Source organism: Glandiceps talaboti, chromosome 9 (genome assembly GCF_964340395.1).
Source record: "Glandiceps talaboti chromosome 9, keGlaTala1.1, whole genome shotgun sequence".
NCBI lineage: Eukaryota > Metazoa > Hemichordata > Enteropneusta > Spengelidae > Glandiceps > Glandiceps talaboti.
The window spans coordinates 19,275,863-19,293,755 of NC_135557.1; the positions used below are offsets into that span (position 1 = coordinate 19,275,863).

At 36.3% G+C, this 17,893-nt stretch overlaps 2 protein-coding genes across 2 annotated transcripts; one reads left to right on the forward strand and one right to left on the reverse strand.

The window, feature by feature from the left end:
- Window positions 1-2,713: 2,713 nt before the first annotated feature.
- Window positions 2,714-6,432, forward strand: LOC144440206 (uncharacterized). The gene is made up of 2 exons (XM_078129510.1): window positions 2,714-3,053; window positions 4,734-6,432. Exon 2 carries the CDS (start codon window positions 4,739-4,741, stop codon window positions 5,798-5,800), a length of 1,062 nt encoding a protein of 353 aa, XP_077985636.1. The 5' UTR covers window positions 2,714-3,053; window positions 4,734-4,738; the 3' UTR covers window positions 5,801-6,432.
- A 2,443-nt stretch (window positions 6,433-8,875) lies between these two features.
- On the reverse strand, window positions 8,876-17,165 carry LOC144440170 (UDP-N-acetylglucosamine--dolichyl-phosphate N-acetylglucosaminephosphotransferase-like). Its single transcript, XM_078129451.1, has 7 exons — window positions 16,830-17,165; window positions 15,649-15,769; window positions 14,183-14,396; window positions 12,709-12,943; window positions 11,167-11,355; window positions 10,599-10,842; window positions 8,876-10,101 (listed from the first exon to the last, which is right to left on the reverse strand). The coding sequence occupies exons 1-7, from the start codon at window positions 16,970-16,972 to the stop codon at window positions 10,030-10,032; spliced, it is 1,218 nt and encodes a 405-aa protein (XP_077985577.1). The 5' UTR covers window positions 16,973-17,165; the 3' UTR covers window positions 8,876-10,029.
- Between the last annotated feature and the right edge of the window lie 728 nt (window positions 17,166-17,893).

Here is a 17,893-nt window from a genome sequence, read left to right on the forward strand (position 1 = left end):
TAAATCTTCAAATGTTTTGATCTTGTATTTCACTCTTTTGTAAGGAATATGTTGACATCATTTCACTAAAAAACTATAAACTTTTTACTGGCTTTCACTAATTAGTACAATTTGACATTTTTATAGTACTAGTAATAGTATTGACGAACAGTGGTTATCTAGAAGCCCGGTTTGGGCGTAATGCACACCAGGTGAAGCGCTACGATGACCACAATATGGAAATGTGTCTTATTTGGCGTCTAGTGCTATTGCCAGGAGTACTTTTATATGTTAAACTTCACTCGGACCTATGCTGTCATAATCTGTTCTCATTCTACATGTCAAATTTAAGCATTCGCATTTTCTCTCACTCAGCAAATTTATCGTACAACTGTAATTTAAATTTGTAAGTACTGCTTGAGAGAGAGAGAAAGATAGAAAGAAAGAGATAGAGAGAGAGAGCTTAGAGAGAGAGAGAGCTTAGAGAGAGGGGGAGGGAGAGAGAGAGGGGAGGGAGAGGGGAGAGGGACATGATGCATGAATGCGTGCATTCATTCATTCATACATACGTACGTACGTACGTACGTACGTACGTACATACATACATACATACATACATACACATGTACATGCATACGTACATGCATACATACTCTAGACGGTGAATTTGTTTAGCTGTGGAACACTGATATCTATATAGACGGTTATTGGGTGCAATGTAACCTTTAACCTCAGGACTGTGGGTTACTATATGCCTTTATGAGTTAATATTAGGATCGCCATCGTATCCATGGTATATCTGCTATAAATGTGAATTCTCATAAAATATCAAGGCTGTTGTGTAGTAATAAACACTTCTGGTCCTAGGGAAAACATTGCATTCAATCACTTTGACAAGCTTACATTGTTCCGCCATCATTCCGACCAAAAATCAAATTTTCTTCCATCTTTAAAAATCTATATTTAAAAAATGAACATTATTAGTGTTACCCTTTGATTTTTGATAATGATATTATATGATATTCTTTAATAAATAGCCATGTTGCGAACAAAAACAAACATCATATTTGTCCTACTTAACTTGTCATGACATGCGCAATCGCAGTTCAGGATGTTTTGGCGTGTTTTGTGAGGGCTACTATAGAACCAGTTAGGGTTAGGGTTAGGTTTAGCCCTAACCCTAACTGTACAAGCATATAGGGTCTAACCATGCTCTGTGGTTAGCTACAGCTGAAACACTGTTTGGAACTGTTTTGTTACGTACAGTAACTTACTCGTGATATCGTACATCCTGATCAATAAATGAATCACTTGTGGGTAAACACTGAATTTGTGTACTCTTAACATAGTACAATAAATCACATCAAATGTATTTGGGGTCAATACCCGTCCAATCAGTTGTCCCTACGCGGACACGATTTCAACCTGTTACTGTATGCACCACATGGATAAACTTAACCTGCAATTAATTAAGATGTTCAATGTCAAATGACTGGTATTTATTTTATAACTTTTTAAAGAAGTGAATACATTCTTGGTTGTCTGATCGAAAAATGATACTCTAGTTACAGATAGTGCATCTTTAAAGACAGTATGCTTTGGGATATTCCAGGATGTAACACGTATCTTACGAGTTTACATTGCAATAACATCGTCCAGTGGATATCAAATCTTGTTGGATCAATATCTGTATGTCCCGACTAAAGGGTTGAATAACTTAGCTAACCAACGTCAACCCCCACCCCCTCCCCCAAAAAAAATAAAAACTGAAAAAAAACTGACAGGAGAAAATGTTTATTCCATACGTGTTATTGCGACCTGAAGTAGGAGTTGGGAATGAATTTCGAGCATGCCTTTGAATTGTAAAGTAGGTTATGATTGTGTATCCCCCGGGGAGGGATACACCCATAGAAAAGGTACAATCTATATGGGTATGTGTAGCCCAACTTGGTAACATTTCACACCAAAAAATCACTGAGGTGACTTTTCGTCTAAAAATTCTCAAATTGTGGGGTCAATAACATGGGAAACGGTAATTGACCAGATGATGGTGACTGGAAATTACTAACTATGTTTTTTGTTTTGGATTATATATAGATAGGTAGATCTGGGCCGCACATCCCCGTCTGAAAATTTGGGGGTAACCCCCCCCCCCCCCCCCCCATGTGTGTTATTCCTCCAGATTTGAATATTACATATAATTGAATTGCTGTACGTGTTAACCAGGATTCATTAAACTCGTGATTGGGGGTTTTGGAACACTACATTTCTGAGAGATAATGTTATTTGATACTTCCCCCTCCCCCGCCTCCACCCCCCCCCCCCCATTTTTATTATGTGTGTGTGGCATTCATGACTTTAAGTTGATTAAGTTGTTGTTTTAAATTTGACATCAATATCTAGACGAACAATTAATAGTTGATAGAATTTCCAGAATTCTGTACATTTGTCACGCTTTGATTGGGACTCAGACCATATGGAATATGTTCTATAGTAGTCTGAAATTTGGACCAAGCCATGGCTCCCTAACCCAGTGTGTATGAACACAACTACTATGTGCCTAAATGTGTACACCGTCAAGCTTACTGGAAATTGGAATGGTTTGAAATATCAGGTTTGTTTGTTGATTATTTATCCCTAACACTAACGAAAATCTATGAATACGGGTCACATACTGATGGTAAGTTTTGACATTAAGCCTAATTCGAAAAAAAAAAAGTTGTGTATCTTTTGCACTCAACTAGTGATACACATTTTCGGTTAGTTTACAGTGGTGGTGCGCAATAGGAACAGTGCGTTTCTAGATCTCCTTATACGGTCACATGTAATGGGTCAACACGGTACACCGGACATAAGGTCACACCAAAGTCTTAAAACAGTAGTTTATTACATTCATTGGTAATTTCCGAGTATAATTATCACACTTTAATTTGAGGGCGAAGAATTGAAAGAGCCCGCCATATTGCTACCCTTTGAGAGCTTTGCAGTCTTTTTTTAGTTTGACAAAGAGGGGAGTGCTGTGTGTGACCTTCAACAGAAATAAAACCGCTTTCGAATCTGTCTCCGAATTCATGGTAAGTTTTATAATTATATTTTATATTTTGAGTTATCACAATGTTATTGTATTCACACTTTACCATTCTGTTTGTTTGACATTGTAACTTAAAATTTTTGGGTTTTCACAACTTTCTGACGACGCTCGTTCCTAATGAGTGAGAGTGGAAATTTCACAGTGACTCGCCCGGTTGTTCTAAAACGACATACGGTGACGTTAACTTGAATTGGTCAAATAAGATTGTTATCAACAGAATGATAACCACATATACGCGATTCTATTAAATGTCTGCCATGTCTTAATTCTTATCTAAAGATACATTAGGAAAGTTTCAACGATATTAAGTGATACGATATTCAAAGCGTGTGGGGACCTTGAATAAATAGACTACATTAGGGTGAGGCGATTTCTGACAATGTCAGTACATATATGAGACGAGGTCACGAGGTGTACCTGAAATACCGCAAACTCGTTTCGTTACCATCGACGTTAAAATATAGAGTATATATAACCTGTCTAGAGCCACAAAAATGCCAAAAATGTCTAAAAATCAATTGCTTGGGTAGAGTTGGTCAAGATACATAGTTATTTGAAAAAAAGTTTCCCTAGCTTAGATATGCCTTTAAAACGCTGTAAAACAACTGCAAGGTTGTTTTGCTTCATGTTTTAACTTTCAAATGTTTACAGGCATTGACTCGGTACCACCAAACGGAAAATTTATTATATTTGCTTTAGTACTAATAAATTATTATATGCAAAGGCCGGTCTTTCTGTTGTAAGTCATTTTATGTTAATTTATGACGTCATATAAGAAAGGAAAGGTAGGCGGGTTATTCATTAACAACATTCATGAGTTCGGATTGTATATACCAATTTTTTCTCGTGACCCAACCTACCAAATTTTCAGCTCCGACTTCAAAATAAGCATCTAATATTGTTTATGTATGTATGTATGTATGTATGTATGTATGTATGTATGTATGTATGTATGTATGTATGTATGTATGTATGCATGTATGCCTGCCTGTCTGCCTGCCTGTGTGTGTGTGTGTGTGTGTGTCTGTCTGTCTGTCTGTCTGTCTGTCTGTCTGTCTGTCTGTCTTTCTGTCTGTCTGTATGTATGTATGTATGTATGTATGTATGTATGTATGTATGTATGTATGTAAGTATGCATATCTGTCTGTCTGTCTGTCTGTCTGTCTGCGTGCGTGCGTGCGTGCGTGAGTGTATGTGTGTGTATGTGTGTGTATGTGTGTATGTGTGTATGTATGTGTGTGTATGTGTGTATGTGTATGTGTGTGTATGTGTGTATGTATGTATGTGTGTATATATGTATGTATGTGTGTGTGTGTGCGTGTGTGTGTGTGTGTGTGTGTGTGTGTATGTGTGTGTGTGAAGAAACTAAAAACATGATTAACATGACACAACATAGACCAAGTCTGTGTTTGTAACTTGATACATTGAAAAAAGCTTCGGTTATTTTTAAATGTGTAAAATGTCTGTTATTGTACGTATAATAACAAAGATTTTAATTACACATTTATTAATCTTTTGTAATTTTTGTTGTTTCATATTGATTGTTCAAGTCGGAAGCCATGATACAATTGTTACATAGATTTATAATCAAAATATAATACCCAATCCTTATCCATATGACCGCTTTAATATTTTTATATTTCTTCTGTTATCTATCCAACAGGCAAAATGAGAAAGAATATAAAAGTTATGAAATTATGTGCACTGTGGAGTCTTATATTCTGTGTATCAACGTTCGTATTCTATGACTACAGTCTTGACATGCGATACAAATTTTTCGTTGCCTGGTTTGGTTTTGACAATGTCATACTTGGAGGTACAGGTTGGATAAACGGGACTTTACAGCCCCACGATGACTACGTAATTCCAAATACAGCCCATTTCGTCTGGTTTAACTGTCGTCCTTTCACTGTGATCCATATGCTTAGTCTGGCCAGCGTCTACCAAGTCATGAAACCTGATAAAATATTCTTTTACACCGATTGCGAACCTGAAGGTGAGTATTGGAACCAGGTCTCACTAATACCACAACTAGAAGTGAAGTACATGAAAGGTCCTACAGAGGTCGGTGGTAAGCCACTGAACAAAAATTGGCCTGAGCATATGTCAGATATTGCAAGACTACGAATACTTCTTCGAGAAGGGGGCGTTTACTTCGACACGGACATATTCGTGGTCAACCCTCTAGACCCTTTACGAAAGTACGACTACGTCGCTGGTCGTGAAGACGGCTATCTGCTTAGTGGTGCTGTGATGATGGCGAGCAAAGACTCCCAATTTTTGAAAGAATTCTACAAAAGTTATGAAGAGACATACAGAGACTATTGTTATAATTGCAACGCCATCGTAGATCATCACAACTTGGCTGAGAAATTCCCTCACTTGATTCACATCGAAAACTACAGCATGCATCGACCGGACAATATTAACTGGAAAACTCTGTTTTACAGAAAATTTGATTGGCAGAACGGACACTACACTTTTCATATCTGGAAAGACTCGTTGAAACTCTGGAGTTGGATAGGAGCACCCCGACAAAAGGACGGAAATTATATCCGAGAGTTTAACCTACAAAACATTAGAGAACTTGATTCAGCTTTTGGTGAAATGTCTCGATTTATTTACTATGGCACGAAAGATATCATTCCTTTAAATATCGATCCACCTGAACCTTGGTGGACTGAGCTGAAAAAAAGAAAATCTGAGTCAAAGATAAAGATAGATGGATAAATAATAAAATGCCACTGTAACATTAGAATTCAGAATGTAACATAAAGAAAAGAGAAATGTCAATTTGTGACATCAATTATGACAAATGGGGTACTTTAATGAGCTGTTGTGTCACCTCTGATTTGCACATCCGGGCATTTTCGTTTGTTTTGGGGAAGGATTTTGAATAAAGAGTAGGTTATCTTAGTATCCGACAAAATGTAGCACCTCGTTCCAGGGTTGTTTATTGTTTTTGGGGTAACATAATTGCTGACAGAAAGAATACGGATGTAAAATACGGGGTCACACAAAAGGTCATTCAAGTGGCCTGTTGACACCGTGATTTTTGTGTGCCAACAGAATTCAAAGGAGATAAGAAATACGGTAAAGTCTGAAGAGAAGAATTTATGTGTACAGTACTTGTTACAGATCAGGATCACATTTTATCCTGGATTCGCTACTTTTAGCATGTGAATAAACTTTCGATTGTACTGTGTGCATTCCATGTTAGTCAAAGATTTGTTGCTTACTGCAATTTTTTGTTTGTTTTTGTTTTATGTTTTGTTTGATTGAATATATCACAAGAAACCCAGTGACCACATTACAAATAAACAAATAGATAAATGAATAAATATATAAATAAAATAAACATACAACACTCACTGTACTTAACATGCATGAGGAAATGAATTAAAAAATATTTTTGAATAATACTTATATGTGATACAGTACATTTACTTGAAGTTCACATACATACATACATACATACATACATACATACATACATACATACATACATACATACATACACACACACATACACACATACATACATACATACATACATACATACATACATACATACATACATACATACATACATACATCGTACTCGGGGGATTTGCACAAGTGCCGCTTGCATTGTTCTCTCTCCCCATACTTTAATAAGCGTAGTGAGTAAAACTAAAGTGCAGCAGAAAACACTGCAAGAACGAGTGCTTGAGTACCCACACTGAAACTGATTCTGTGATTATTACAATATGTTTGCCTGAAACTGCGAAGTAAGTAATAATTGGATTGTCTTTGACAGTTAGTCCATAATATATCTCTTACCACTGCATAGACTAAGATCTTTTCAAGGACTGTAAGATACTTTGTGTTGCTCTGCCTTCACCGGCCTGCTCTATCCAGTTCTCTCAGTGAAAGGGTTTGGCCGATGTGTGAGGGCGCCCCGTCACAACGTACCTTACAGACTAATCAATGCAGTTTGCATTTAAAGCCACCCAGTGCTGGCTTGGTTTGATTAACAAGTAACCAGGTCTGTGTGTAAGAATATGATAATCAGTTTGACCTTTCCAAACAGCAGATGGCAGAGAGTTTGAATATTTTGATCACTGTGGCTGTGAAATGAGTGATCTGACAGATAACAAAGAGTTTTCACACCCCACAACAATTTTTTTATTATTTAAACTAAAGCCACAGCCCCTTTGAAAAGTATATCACCTGATTCAAATTCAAAGAAATTGTGCTATGCGTTCAGTGTTTTCTGCTGCACTTTCACTGACATTCTTGCAATAAATTTATAATATAAAACTTTTTTTCCACTACCTGAACTAGAGAGTGAAAATAATACTTTTTAGATTTCCGACCAGGTAAATTTATTTCAGTCTTTCGTCCAGTCAGGAATTAAAATATATTTAAAAAAAACAACGTTTGAATTAATTTAGACAATTTCGTTGGCACGTACATTTGCGCAACATCCTTACTGAACAGTTGTTTTTTAAAATGATGGAATCGAAAGTTTAAAGTATACGTACAGGCGAAACCTTTGAAAAAATGCTTATAATAACTGTTCCCAGGTAGATTGACTACGAGTGTTTGAACCCAGAAATTGGAGTTTCGATCCAACGCAGCATCTCTTTGTCTTATCACTGAACCAACTTTTTCTCCCATCTAAAATGTTTAATTCTAATCCGATCCAAGTCTTTAATAACAAAAAACCACAGACCCCCCAAGTAAAACTGATTGTAAATATTCATGAATAATTTCCGTCGTTTTCGTCGAATGATCTTACCAACATTATAGGCAAGGATCTACAATCGCACTCCTGGCAAAATGTAATTGGTAAGTACTAGTGGTTGTTACATTTCCTTATCTGCGATGGACTGACAGATCAGCCGTTGTGGGCGTTGTCTATAAACCAATAATAGACCATATAGTCTCGGGTTAACCAGCCTCTTGCCGTTGAGGGCTTCACCCCTCTGCTGGGTAACCAAATCTGATTAAAATCGGATGTGGTAAAAGCGGCTATATGTCATTATTTACCTCTATATGTCTATCATGTCGTTACATCAGATTTTAATCAGATTGCTGGGGAACTACGAAACCACGTGGAAAACATTACAACCGAAAACGCAACTTCCTGAACGAGACACTCACACATTATAAAAAAAACAACAATTATTTAAAAATCTACACCCACCTATTTTTCTGTTTAGACCTAAAGGAGAATGTAGCACAAATAAATGAATTTCTTTTGCACTATATTACAGCTAATAGTTAGCTGAAACCTCGATTGCTGTTATTATATACCAGTAGATGTACGTATGAAAACACACACACACACACACACACACACGTATACATACACACATATACATACATACATACATACATACATACACACACACGTGTACATACACACATATACATACATACACACGTATACATACATACATACATACATACATACACACACACGTGTACATACATACACACACGTATACATACACACACACACGTGTACATACATACACACGTATACATACATACATACATACACACACACGTGTACATACATACATACACACACACACATACATACATACATACATACATACATACATACATACATACATATGAATAATATGCTTGGGAGTTGAAATACGTACATTTATATTGATAGTACTTTTATTTATTTTTCATGAATTTGATCTAAATAATTTTACATCAGCTTGTTCAAATGCATTGCAAATAGGAATTCATTTTTATTCTTTGAAAAAAAAAGCAAATTTTAAAATAATATTGAAAGCCATGATTCTGACAAACTATTTTTAATTAAATAGGTGACAGTATGATATGTTAAAACGTTCTAATATTTTTTTTCTAACACATAGCAGAAAGACGTAGAGGGCGCTCTATCCATCGACCGTTCCGTACAACAAGAGTTAGGTCGAGAGGCTATCCGTGGCTGTGAATCTCTTCTCATGTCTAGCATAATGAGGTTCTGAGATGAAATTTCAAATTCAAACAAAGCCACCCACAGTCATTAATATCATGTCTCTGTGAAACCTGCAAGAGCTGCACCTACTCCCTTCCTGGTGCAATAATGCACATCTAGCTAATGTTAAACCTGCACTCGCTGCAACGGGAGTATTATTTTTTTGATTAGTCATCAACCATATATTCACTGAAAATTGTCCAAATACCAATACTTGGACATTATACATGTTAATTTAAGGATGATTTTATCCATTAGTAGTACAGTAAATGGTTTGAGATTGTGGTCATGTTGGGGTTGATGATTTTAGGGTGCAATTTATAGAACCATATGTGTACAGAAACACAAATACATTTATCCAGAGGTGATTCAATATTGTTCAGAGTGTCTGATATTACGAGTAAATCATTATATCAAACTAAATTATTTCATAAAAAATGGTCCAGTTGCAGCTAGAGTAGGTTTTACGTAGAATGCAGCTATTGTGCCTGAAATTGAAGTTCTTCAAATCTATCAAAACTTTTCCATATGAAAGATTACTCCTGGTCCGTTTTATCCAATAGTAGTAGAGTAACAAGTTGAAGTCATGATTGCATTAGGGTGGTGATTTTAGGACCCAGAAATCAATTTAATTGAATATATTGTACCATATTCTGTGTACTGCTGCACAGATACAGTTACCTGCAGGTGATTCAATACTGTTGAGTGTATATGATATGATGGGTATGTCATTACAGCTAACAAAATAGTTTAAAACAACATTTCAGTCGCAGCAAGCACGGCTTTTAATTGTTTCCTTATATACTGTAATTATCAATAAACTAGGGGGTATTGCTATGTTCTTATCAATGAAATATTGCTAATAAGGTCTGAATATTACCAGACGCTTTGTGGAAAATTTACATCTAAAAACACCCTGCTTCAATGTCTAGTTTCATCTATTTTGATACCATGATAACAGTTGCCATGGTTAGTGGACAACATCATAAAACATACTGGCTAACTGGAATCTGATAAAGAAGGCTAAGCAACTTCCAATGACCTGCAGAGAGAAAAGAAATAATACAGATTGAATGGAATGCATTGCAATCCAAGATTTCCAGTGACAATAAAGTTACATCATAATTCCAATATCTTTAAAGTGGCCATATGCATGAGGATTGGGTATTTATTTTGGATTTTAGATTTGTAAAACAATTTTATTATTGTGTCTTACTTGAAAAAATCAATGTAAAACAACATATGCCAAGTCCATGTTTGTACCTCAATAAATTGCAAAAGATTAATAAATATGTAAAATGCTTGTTATTGTATGTACAATAACAAACTCATTTACACGTTTTTTACCTTTCGCAATGTATTGATTCACAAACACAGACTTGGTCTATGTTGTTTCACATTGATTTTCAGGTAGGACGCCATAATAAAATTGTTTTACAAATCTAAAATCCAAAATAAATACCCAAACCTCATGCATATGGCCACTTTCAAACCAAATTAACAACTACTGCAATAGAAAAATCTAAAAATGTCTCTCACCTGTATAATCAACAAGTATATTGTCAAACGTCTTTCATGTGTTGGACCAATAAGTTTTATAACAAAATTAATAATAGTAAGATTATTGCACTCCATGTATTGGCCGTCCTCACCAATGTCTTCCCTGAAATCCACGAGACCAAATATGCTAAATATTTTCAATGCTACCCAGCCAAGAAATTTTAATTCTTCTTTTTTAAATCTTGAATAGCTCATTCCTAGCTTGTCTGTCTTGGGATCATATCTGAAAATAAAAGTGATATATTATTATAAATCTTTGAAACAACATTTAGTAGAGCTTGAGGAGTACAAGTGATTAAACTGTAAACCTAAAGAGGTATCGACTTTTCATTGGTTGTATAGAATTCCTTGCAGTAAACAGACTTGTGTGTACATATTTTCCAGTTATGTATGTATTTCATCCTATCGATGACTGAACCCTCGAATTGTTATCATTCACAATGTAAAATGATGGGGTCAAGCTGGGTTAGCTGTAAGCTATTTCTAAAGCTAGATTTTTAATCCCTATACTTACTTAGGTAGTCTTATTTGAAATTTCTATACTTACTTAGGTAGTCTATGTCTTGGACAAGGCACAAAATGAAATAGTTGTGGTATTGAATAGACAAAGTTGATGACTTGTGGAATGAAAAACAGCAACATGGTTTTACTGAAATGTCCCAAAATTCCGACAACGGCAAAGGTCATTCCAGCAAAATAACAGAATGTATCACCAACGAATACTCTGGATGGATACCTGTAAGATAAATGATAATATCAAGCATTATATGTATGTGTTAAAGATAACACCTTATGGCCAATTTCACCTAGCCTAGAAACAGTGATAGTGTGTCTCAAATGTATTGCTACAGATCTTGGGTTATGCAATTTTATACCCTTTAGCTGTCAAAATGTTGACTCGGTGTTTGACATGTACAGGATTAGCAGTCCTCTACTGGAGCTAATATTAAAGTTTGTGTAGCGGGTTATAACCAACTCCTTGTCTGAGTTGCTGCTGAAGTCTTATCAGTATTGGATAGTGTAAGACAAAGGGGGATTTAGAAGGTGTGAATTGGGTTGACCTTTGTAGTTCAAGTAAAACCAGTTCAGCAAAGTCAGACACCATATGCCTGAACATGGAAGTATGTAATGGGAGCCTCCATGGTGTGAAGAATGATAAACATTAACGAGAGTCTCTCCACTATGATAAAATATTTGAAGTGCTTCAAACATATTGACTCTTTGCAATTGGAAACTGCATACAGCGTAAACAAGTCTTTGTAGGAGACACAGTTCCCCTCAATACTCAAGGTTATATGTGGTTAGACACTTGAATGGATGTTCTATGTATTCAAGTTTTTGAGTTATGCAGTAATATTAATTTGATACTCCTAACTATGGCTACCATTCAGTAAAAATTGATATGAGCACTAAAAAGTAACCTTGTGTATATTTTTTCTTCTCCTATATTACCTGTGGACATGATTTATAAGAAATTGGCAACAAATAAATATGACAAAGTGTCCGTAATAGGCAAGAAATGGCTGGATTTTGATAATTGACCCTGAAGGTCAAGGTCCAAGTCAAAGGTCAATGTCTTACAAAGAAAGCTTGTACCTGATAATAGTGGGATGGAGTCACTATGTATTACAGTTTTTTTGAGTTATGCTGTAAACATTGATTTTGCAACAGCGAAGTTACACCATATAGTACATGTAAGTTAGTATTGTAAGTTATGCATGAGTCAATGTAATGGGACTCCACCTCGGGAGATATGGGACAAATGTGGGGGATTAGACCGTGTTTGCCATGAAACAATGCCCGAGGGGGTGGGGCAATTGCCTCATATTGACCTCCCTAGTCATTTTCACGGACGTAAAAGAGTGGTTGTGTGTCAGTCAGAATTTTTGAATGCCCCACCCATTGGGGTGGGGGAAATGTTGGGAGTTTTACTTGTTTTAGGTGGGGATTTTCCAGAATGTCTTGCCCCAGGAGTGGGGGGCATTTGACAAATTTTATAAGACTAATTTCCAAATCCCCCACTATTCCACGTGCATTATGCTCGTGGGGACATTTTGTGTGTAGGTTGAAATAAAACAAATCTACTCACCAATTATAATAGAGTAATGCTGCACACACTCCTACAAATGGCATCATTATATAGAGTGATAACAAATGATCATCCCGACCATAGCCTCTTGATAACTCTACAATATTAAATATTACTATGGAAACAGCAATGACCAATGACTGTCCTGATTCTATTCCATTTATGCCAGCCAGAATATTGATGGCATTGGTACAGAAGACTGCTAGCATACCCATGTACAGATAGTAGAGGATATCTGATTGGATGAAATAAATGATAATTATCATACATTTGTTATGTTAAATTTGTCCCAAAAAAACTCCCCACTTTTAATCAATTCATTGCAAATGTTTTGTCTCTAGAACAATAAAGAGAAGATTACAGGATGAATATTCTTGTGAGATTGAAAATTTCTGCTCAAAAGTAAATATATTTTTTTAAGTGAATACTAAATTTTTGCCAATATCTTGTTACAATGTTAGCATCGTACACCAATATGACAATGCAAACTGAGACATCAGCAAAAACTTGGGATTAACTTTAAAAAATTGTTTGACTCCGAGTAGAAATGTTCATATGAAAGATAAAACTGTTATGATGTAATCAAGGGTGTCATTTATATTTTAGGAAATTTTAACTTATTTCCAGGTGGTTGCATAGTAAAGTAACATTTTCAAAGAGAAATATGGCAGAGTCCAATGATACACGAGTGCTAGTGTAGTGTACTCTGGGTATTTACAGGAGTGTTTGTAGTGTTCACTGAAGTTGTACTTTACAGAAGAATGCCAGTGAAAGTGCAGCAGGAAACACTGAACGCATAGCACAATTTCTTTGAATTTGAATCAGGTGATATACTTTTCAAAGGGGCTGTCTTTACTTTAAATAATAAAATTTTCTTGTGGGGTGTGAAAACTTTTTGTTATCTGTCAAATCACTCATTTCACAGCCGCAGTGATCAAAATATTCAAACTTTCTGCCATCTGCTGTTTGGAAAGGTCAAACTGATTATCATATTCTTACACACAGACCTGGTTACTTGTTAATCAAACCAAGCCAGCACTGGGTGGCTTTGAATGCAAACTGCAGTGATTAGTGTGTAAGGTACGTTGTGACGGGGTGCCCTCACACATCGGCCAAACCCTTTCACTGAGAGAGCAGGATAGAGCAGGCCGGTGAAGGCAGAGCAACACAATATATCTTACAGTCCTTGAAAAGATCTTAGTCTATGCAGTGGTAAGAGATATATTATGGACTAACTGTCAAAGACAATCCAATTATTACTTTGGTTTCAGACAAACATATGTAATAATCACAGAACCAGTTTCAGTGTGGGAACTCAAGCACTCGTTCTTGCACTGTTTTCTGCTGCACTTTCACTCACTACACTCATGAAAGTATGGGCTCAGAGAACAACGCAAGTACTTGTGCAATTATCCCGAGTACCCCACACTTGCACTTGTGTGTCAAGGGGTTCTGTCATATTATCATTACTTACTCAGATCAATGTCAAGTCCAAGTAGGAATCTCAGTGGTTTTGGCACCATAATCACAGTATTACCAAAGCTGACTAGGTATACCATCAGTAGAGGTAATGATGCCATGGTTGGTAACAATAGTTTATGACGCCATTTCAAGTTGAGAGCATCGTCAGCAAATCCCAAAAATATCATGCAACAGATTGACAGCAGTGCACAAATAAATTTGACAAACTGAAAAAAATAAAATTGACATTATTACATGAAAATTACATGTAATTCATCACACTTTAAACCAGTGTACATCATGTTTGCACATGCTAATTTACATACTGACTCATTTGAATAATGATAGTCTGATATCACACTTTTGTTAATGTTAAACACAGAACTGCCTGCGCCTGGGACCCTATTTTGCATATGACTGGCTGTATGTTTGGGGGTGGAGAACTTGTGATGACTCACTGGCAAGTAATCACCAAAATATAAACATTCCCTATCTGGGGTTTTCACATGCAAATGCCGCATATTTGAATAATCCAGAGTGACACACAATCTAAACAGCTGTTTGAAGGAGATTTGTCTCATTTTGAAAGATTTTTACATTCTATGAAACAAACTGATTGATTTTCAACTAATTTGTGTATCAAGTTTCCATCCTACGACATTCACAAACATGTTGTACATGATACATAACCTGTGTGTTTCTTGGAACACAGAAAAAATGCTGAAAACAAGACCAAGAAGCTAGTGCTCTGTACAGCAGTTTGAATTTCCCACATTTGCATAGATCAGCCATAATCCTCTTTATATAGGACAGTTCTGTGTTTAACCCTGTGTACATCGTTTGCATGTATGCATGTTCATGTACATAATGACACATTTTAATAATCAAAGTCTGATGACATATGAAATCACTGCCTAACTATGACAATGCTTATTGGGTGAATGATTTTCAAACCATGTAATAATATCTTACTAGGGAAAGCAGTACACACTAGTGGACACAAGAGAAGATGCAGTAACATACATGTACATGTAACAGTACCATAAAAGACTACTTTTCTTCTGTTGTACATCTGTATGTCCATTCTTCCATATAACTACACAAAAAGTCTTATTTACCCACTTTTACCCCACCTTCACCCTACCTGTGACCCACCTGACCAACATCTCTGTCCAGGGGTAGTACGAGACACAGTACCACATTTGACTGTCTACAACCCCCAGGGGAGAGATCACCGTGGGTAAATTAAGTCAAAGGTGGAACTTCGTCTCATACTCACTTGACCACATTTACATATCCTCTGCTTATGATTTACCCCGGTGGAAAGACAAACTCAAATATGACTTTTCATGTAGTCCATCCACATCGAAAGACAGTTGGAAAAACGTCATGACATGAATGAGAGTGTGTAAAATTACATTGCAACAGATAACAACAAACACATTGAATGCAATGTAACCTAGTCACTTAGTATCTTACCTCGTGGTGAGGGAATTCGGCCCATTTTTCTTGTAGAAAGATTTCCATGAATGGAACTGGTATAAAGAGAAACATGATAATAAGATAGATGGCACCACAGATAACACCAAGAGCTTCAGGTCTAGAAAAGAAAGATACAAAATATAACTACATTAGAAAGAAAGATTACCATTTTAAAGTGGCCATGTGGATGAAGATTTGTTATGTATTTTGGATTTTTAATTTATAAATCAATTTTATCATGGTTTCCAACTTGAAAAATCTATGTGAAACAACATTGACCAAGTCCTTATTTGTAACTCAATACATTGCAAAGGCATAATAAATACATCAAATGTTTGTATAATTGTACGTACAATAACAAACTTTTTACACATTATTTAGCTTTGTGCAACACTTCTCTGTTATTGCATGTACCATAGATCATGGGGGGGGGGGGGTGCATACCATCCACTTAGACACTAAAGAGAACTTGTGTTGCAAATTGATCTGAATTAATTAGTTAATTAATACATAAATAAATAAATAAATAAATTAATTAACTAAAATAAATTGAATTGTTTATTAAAGGTGTAGTTCAGATTAGGAATCTAGATGTGAAAATCCGTTGTCTGTAGTGCGCCCTCTAAGTCAATTTGACGTCTCTTTGACAAACACAATTACTATACTAGTGGTGCACCAAAATTTGGTGTTCCCCTATTTCTTACTACTATAGTATGTGGTGACTCACAAGAAATATCAGTTTATATCATGTTGACTCCAAATAACAAAATTTGGCTATCGTTAGAGGGCACACAGGTTGTCTGCCAGAGATGTAACAGATGGTCCAATGTAACCTTTGTGATTCCACTGATAAGATAATACTAATGTGAGAACCTGGGATTGAAATTTTGGCCTTTAATTAAGAAACGTTTCACATCGGTTGTGCTGACGAGGGCACATTAGTTCAAAATAATTCTACACTACTGTACATTAGACTTGCAACCATGGTAACTATCTCGAAATGCTGATGCAACGTTGGGTCATTAAAAGGTCACACTACTACAAACACGACACATCATGCACATCATTGTATCGAAATTTTGCATACAAAACCCGGAAGTCGTCATACTCACGACATCTGATTTACTACGGCTGCTAAAAAAAACCAAATGTTTGAGAATCAAAGAGCGTAAACTTACACTTTTTCCTTGGAGGTCTTGTTCAAGTCCCGTCCAAACATATTGGCGTCCAGGAAAAGCTGGTAAAAGCTGGGCATAACGACAAGTGTGAGAACGAAACCCGCCACAGACATGGCAAAGTTGATCAGAAGTGGTAGATACATCGTGAAATCGTTTCTGCGTGTCAAATGCCTTGTAAAACAGTGGTAGAAATGGGTTGTTGTAGTCACGAACCAAACATTAGTAGGACTTTTACTTTGCAAGCACCGAAATACTCGAAACTGTGTAAGACATGCACGTTACACGTTCAGTACGTTTACGAGTACCTCGCAACCTTCGTACCTGATCAACAGCTGATTGTGTCATATCTGCGCATGCTCGAATTTATTTGACCTGACTTTACTGCTGAGTTTACAGGTCATCGCTGCAGACCAGGAGCTCGGAGGAGGTCATCTAATGATCTAGGGTAGCTAGCAGGTGACTGCTAGTATTTTGATCCAAAGCAGAGATTGAGTTGGTTTAGGGCTACCGGTGGTCCCATGACCCCGGTCCATGGTACGATCACCAGCTCAGGCTTCATTTCTCAGAGTTTTATTATATCTTTCAGACACTGAGGTGACAGACAGTGACTGCCAAACGATTGTCCGGAAAAATTCAGATTTTTTTGATCAATGACAGTGTATTACTATTAAAGTCAAATGAAAACAACTATCTGGGAAAGATGATGAAGGACCATGTGCATTATTTCACTGACATGTACGTACGTGTTTATTTTTTAATGATGATGATTGATGGAAATGCAATGTTATATTTGTCAAGCAAACTCGGGAAGCTGGACAATTGGACCCGGCGGCATCAATTACAATTGGACCCAAGACCAAGTCAATAGGACCCTCCATCAAAGCCTGTCTCAACACAAATAAGTGATATCACATGACAGTTCAACTCTGTCACGTGTCATCAACCACCTATGAGAAGCGTCCAGGACAGAACGTGAAAATGTTGCCATAACAATAGAAAGTCAATAGATTGTAATTACATGTACTCATTTTAGTACCTGGATGATTGAAACTATTGATAAATAT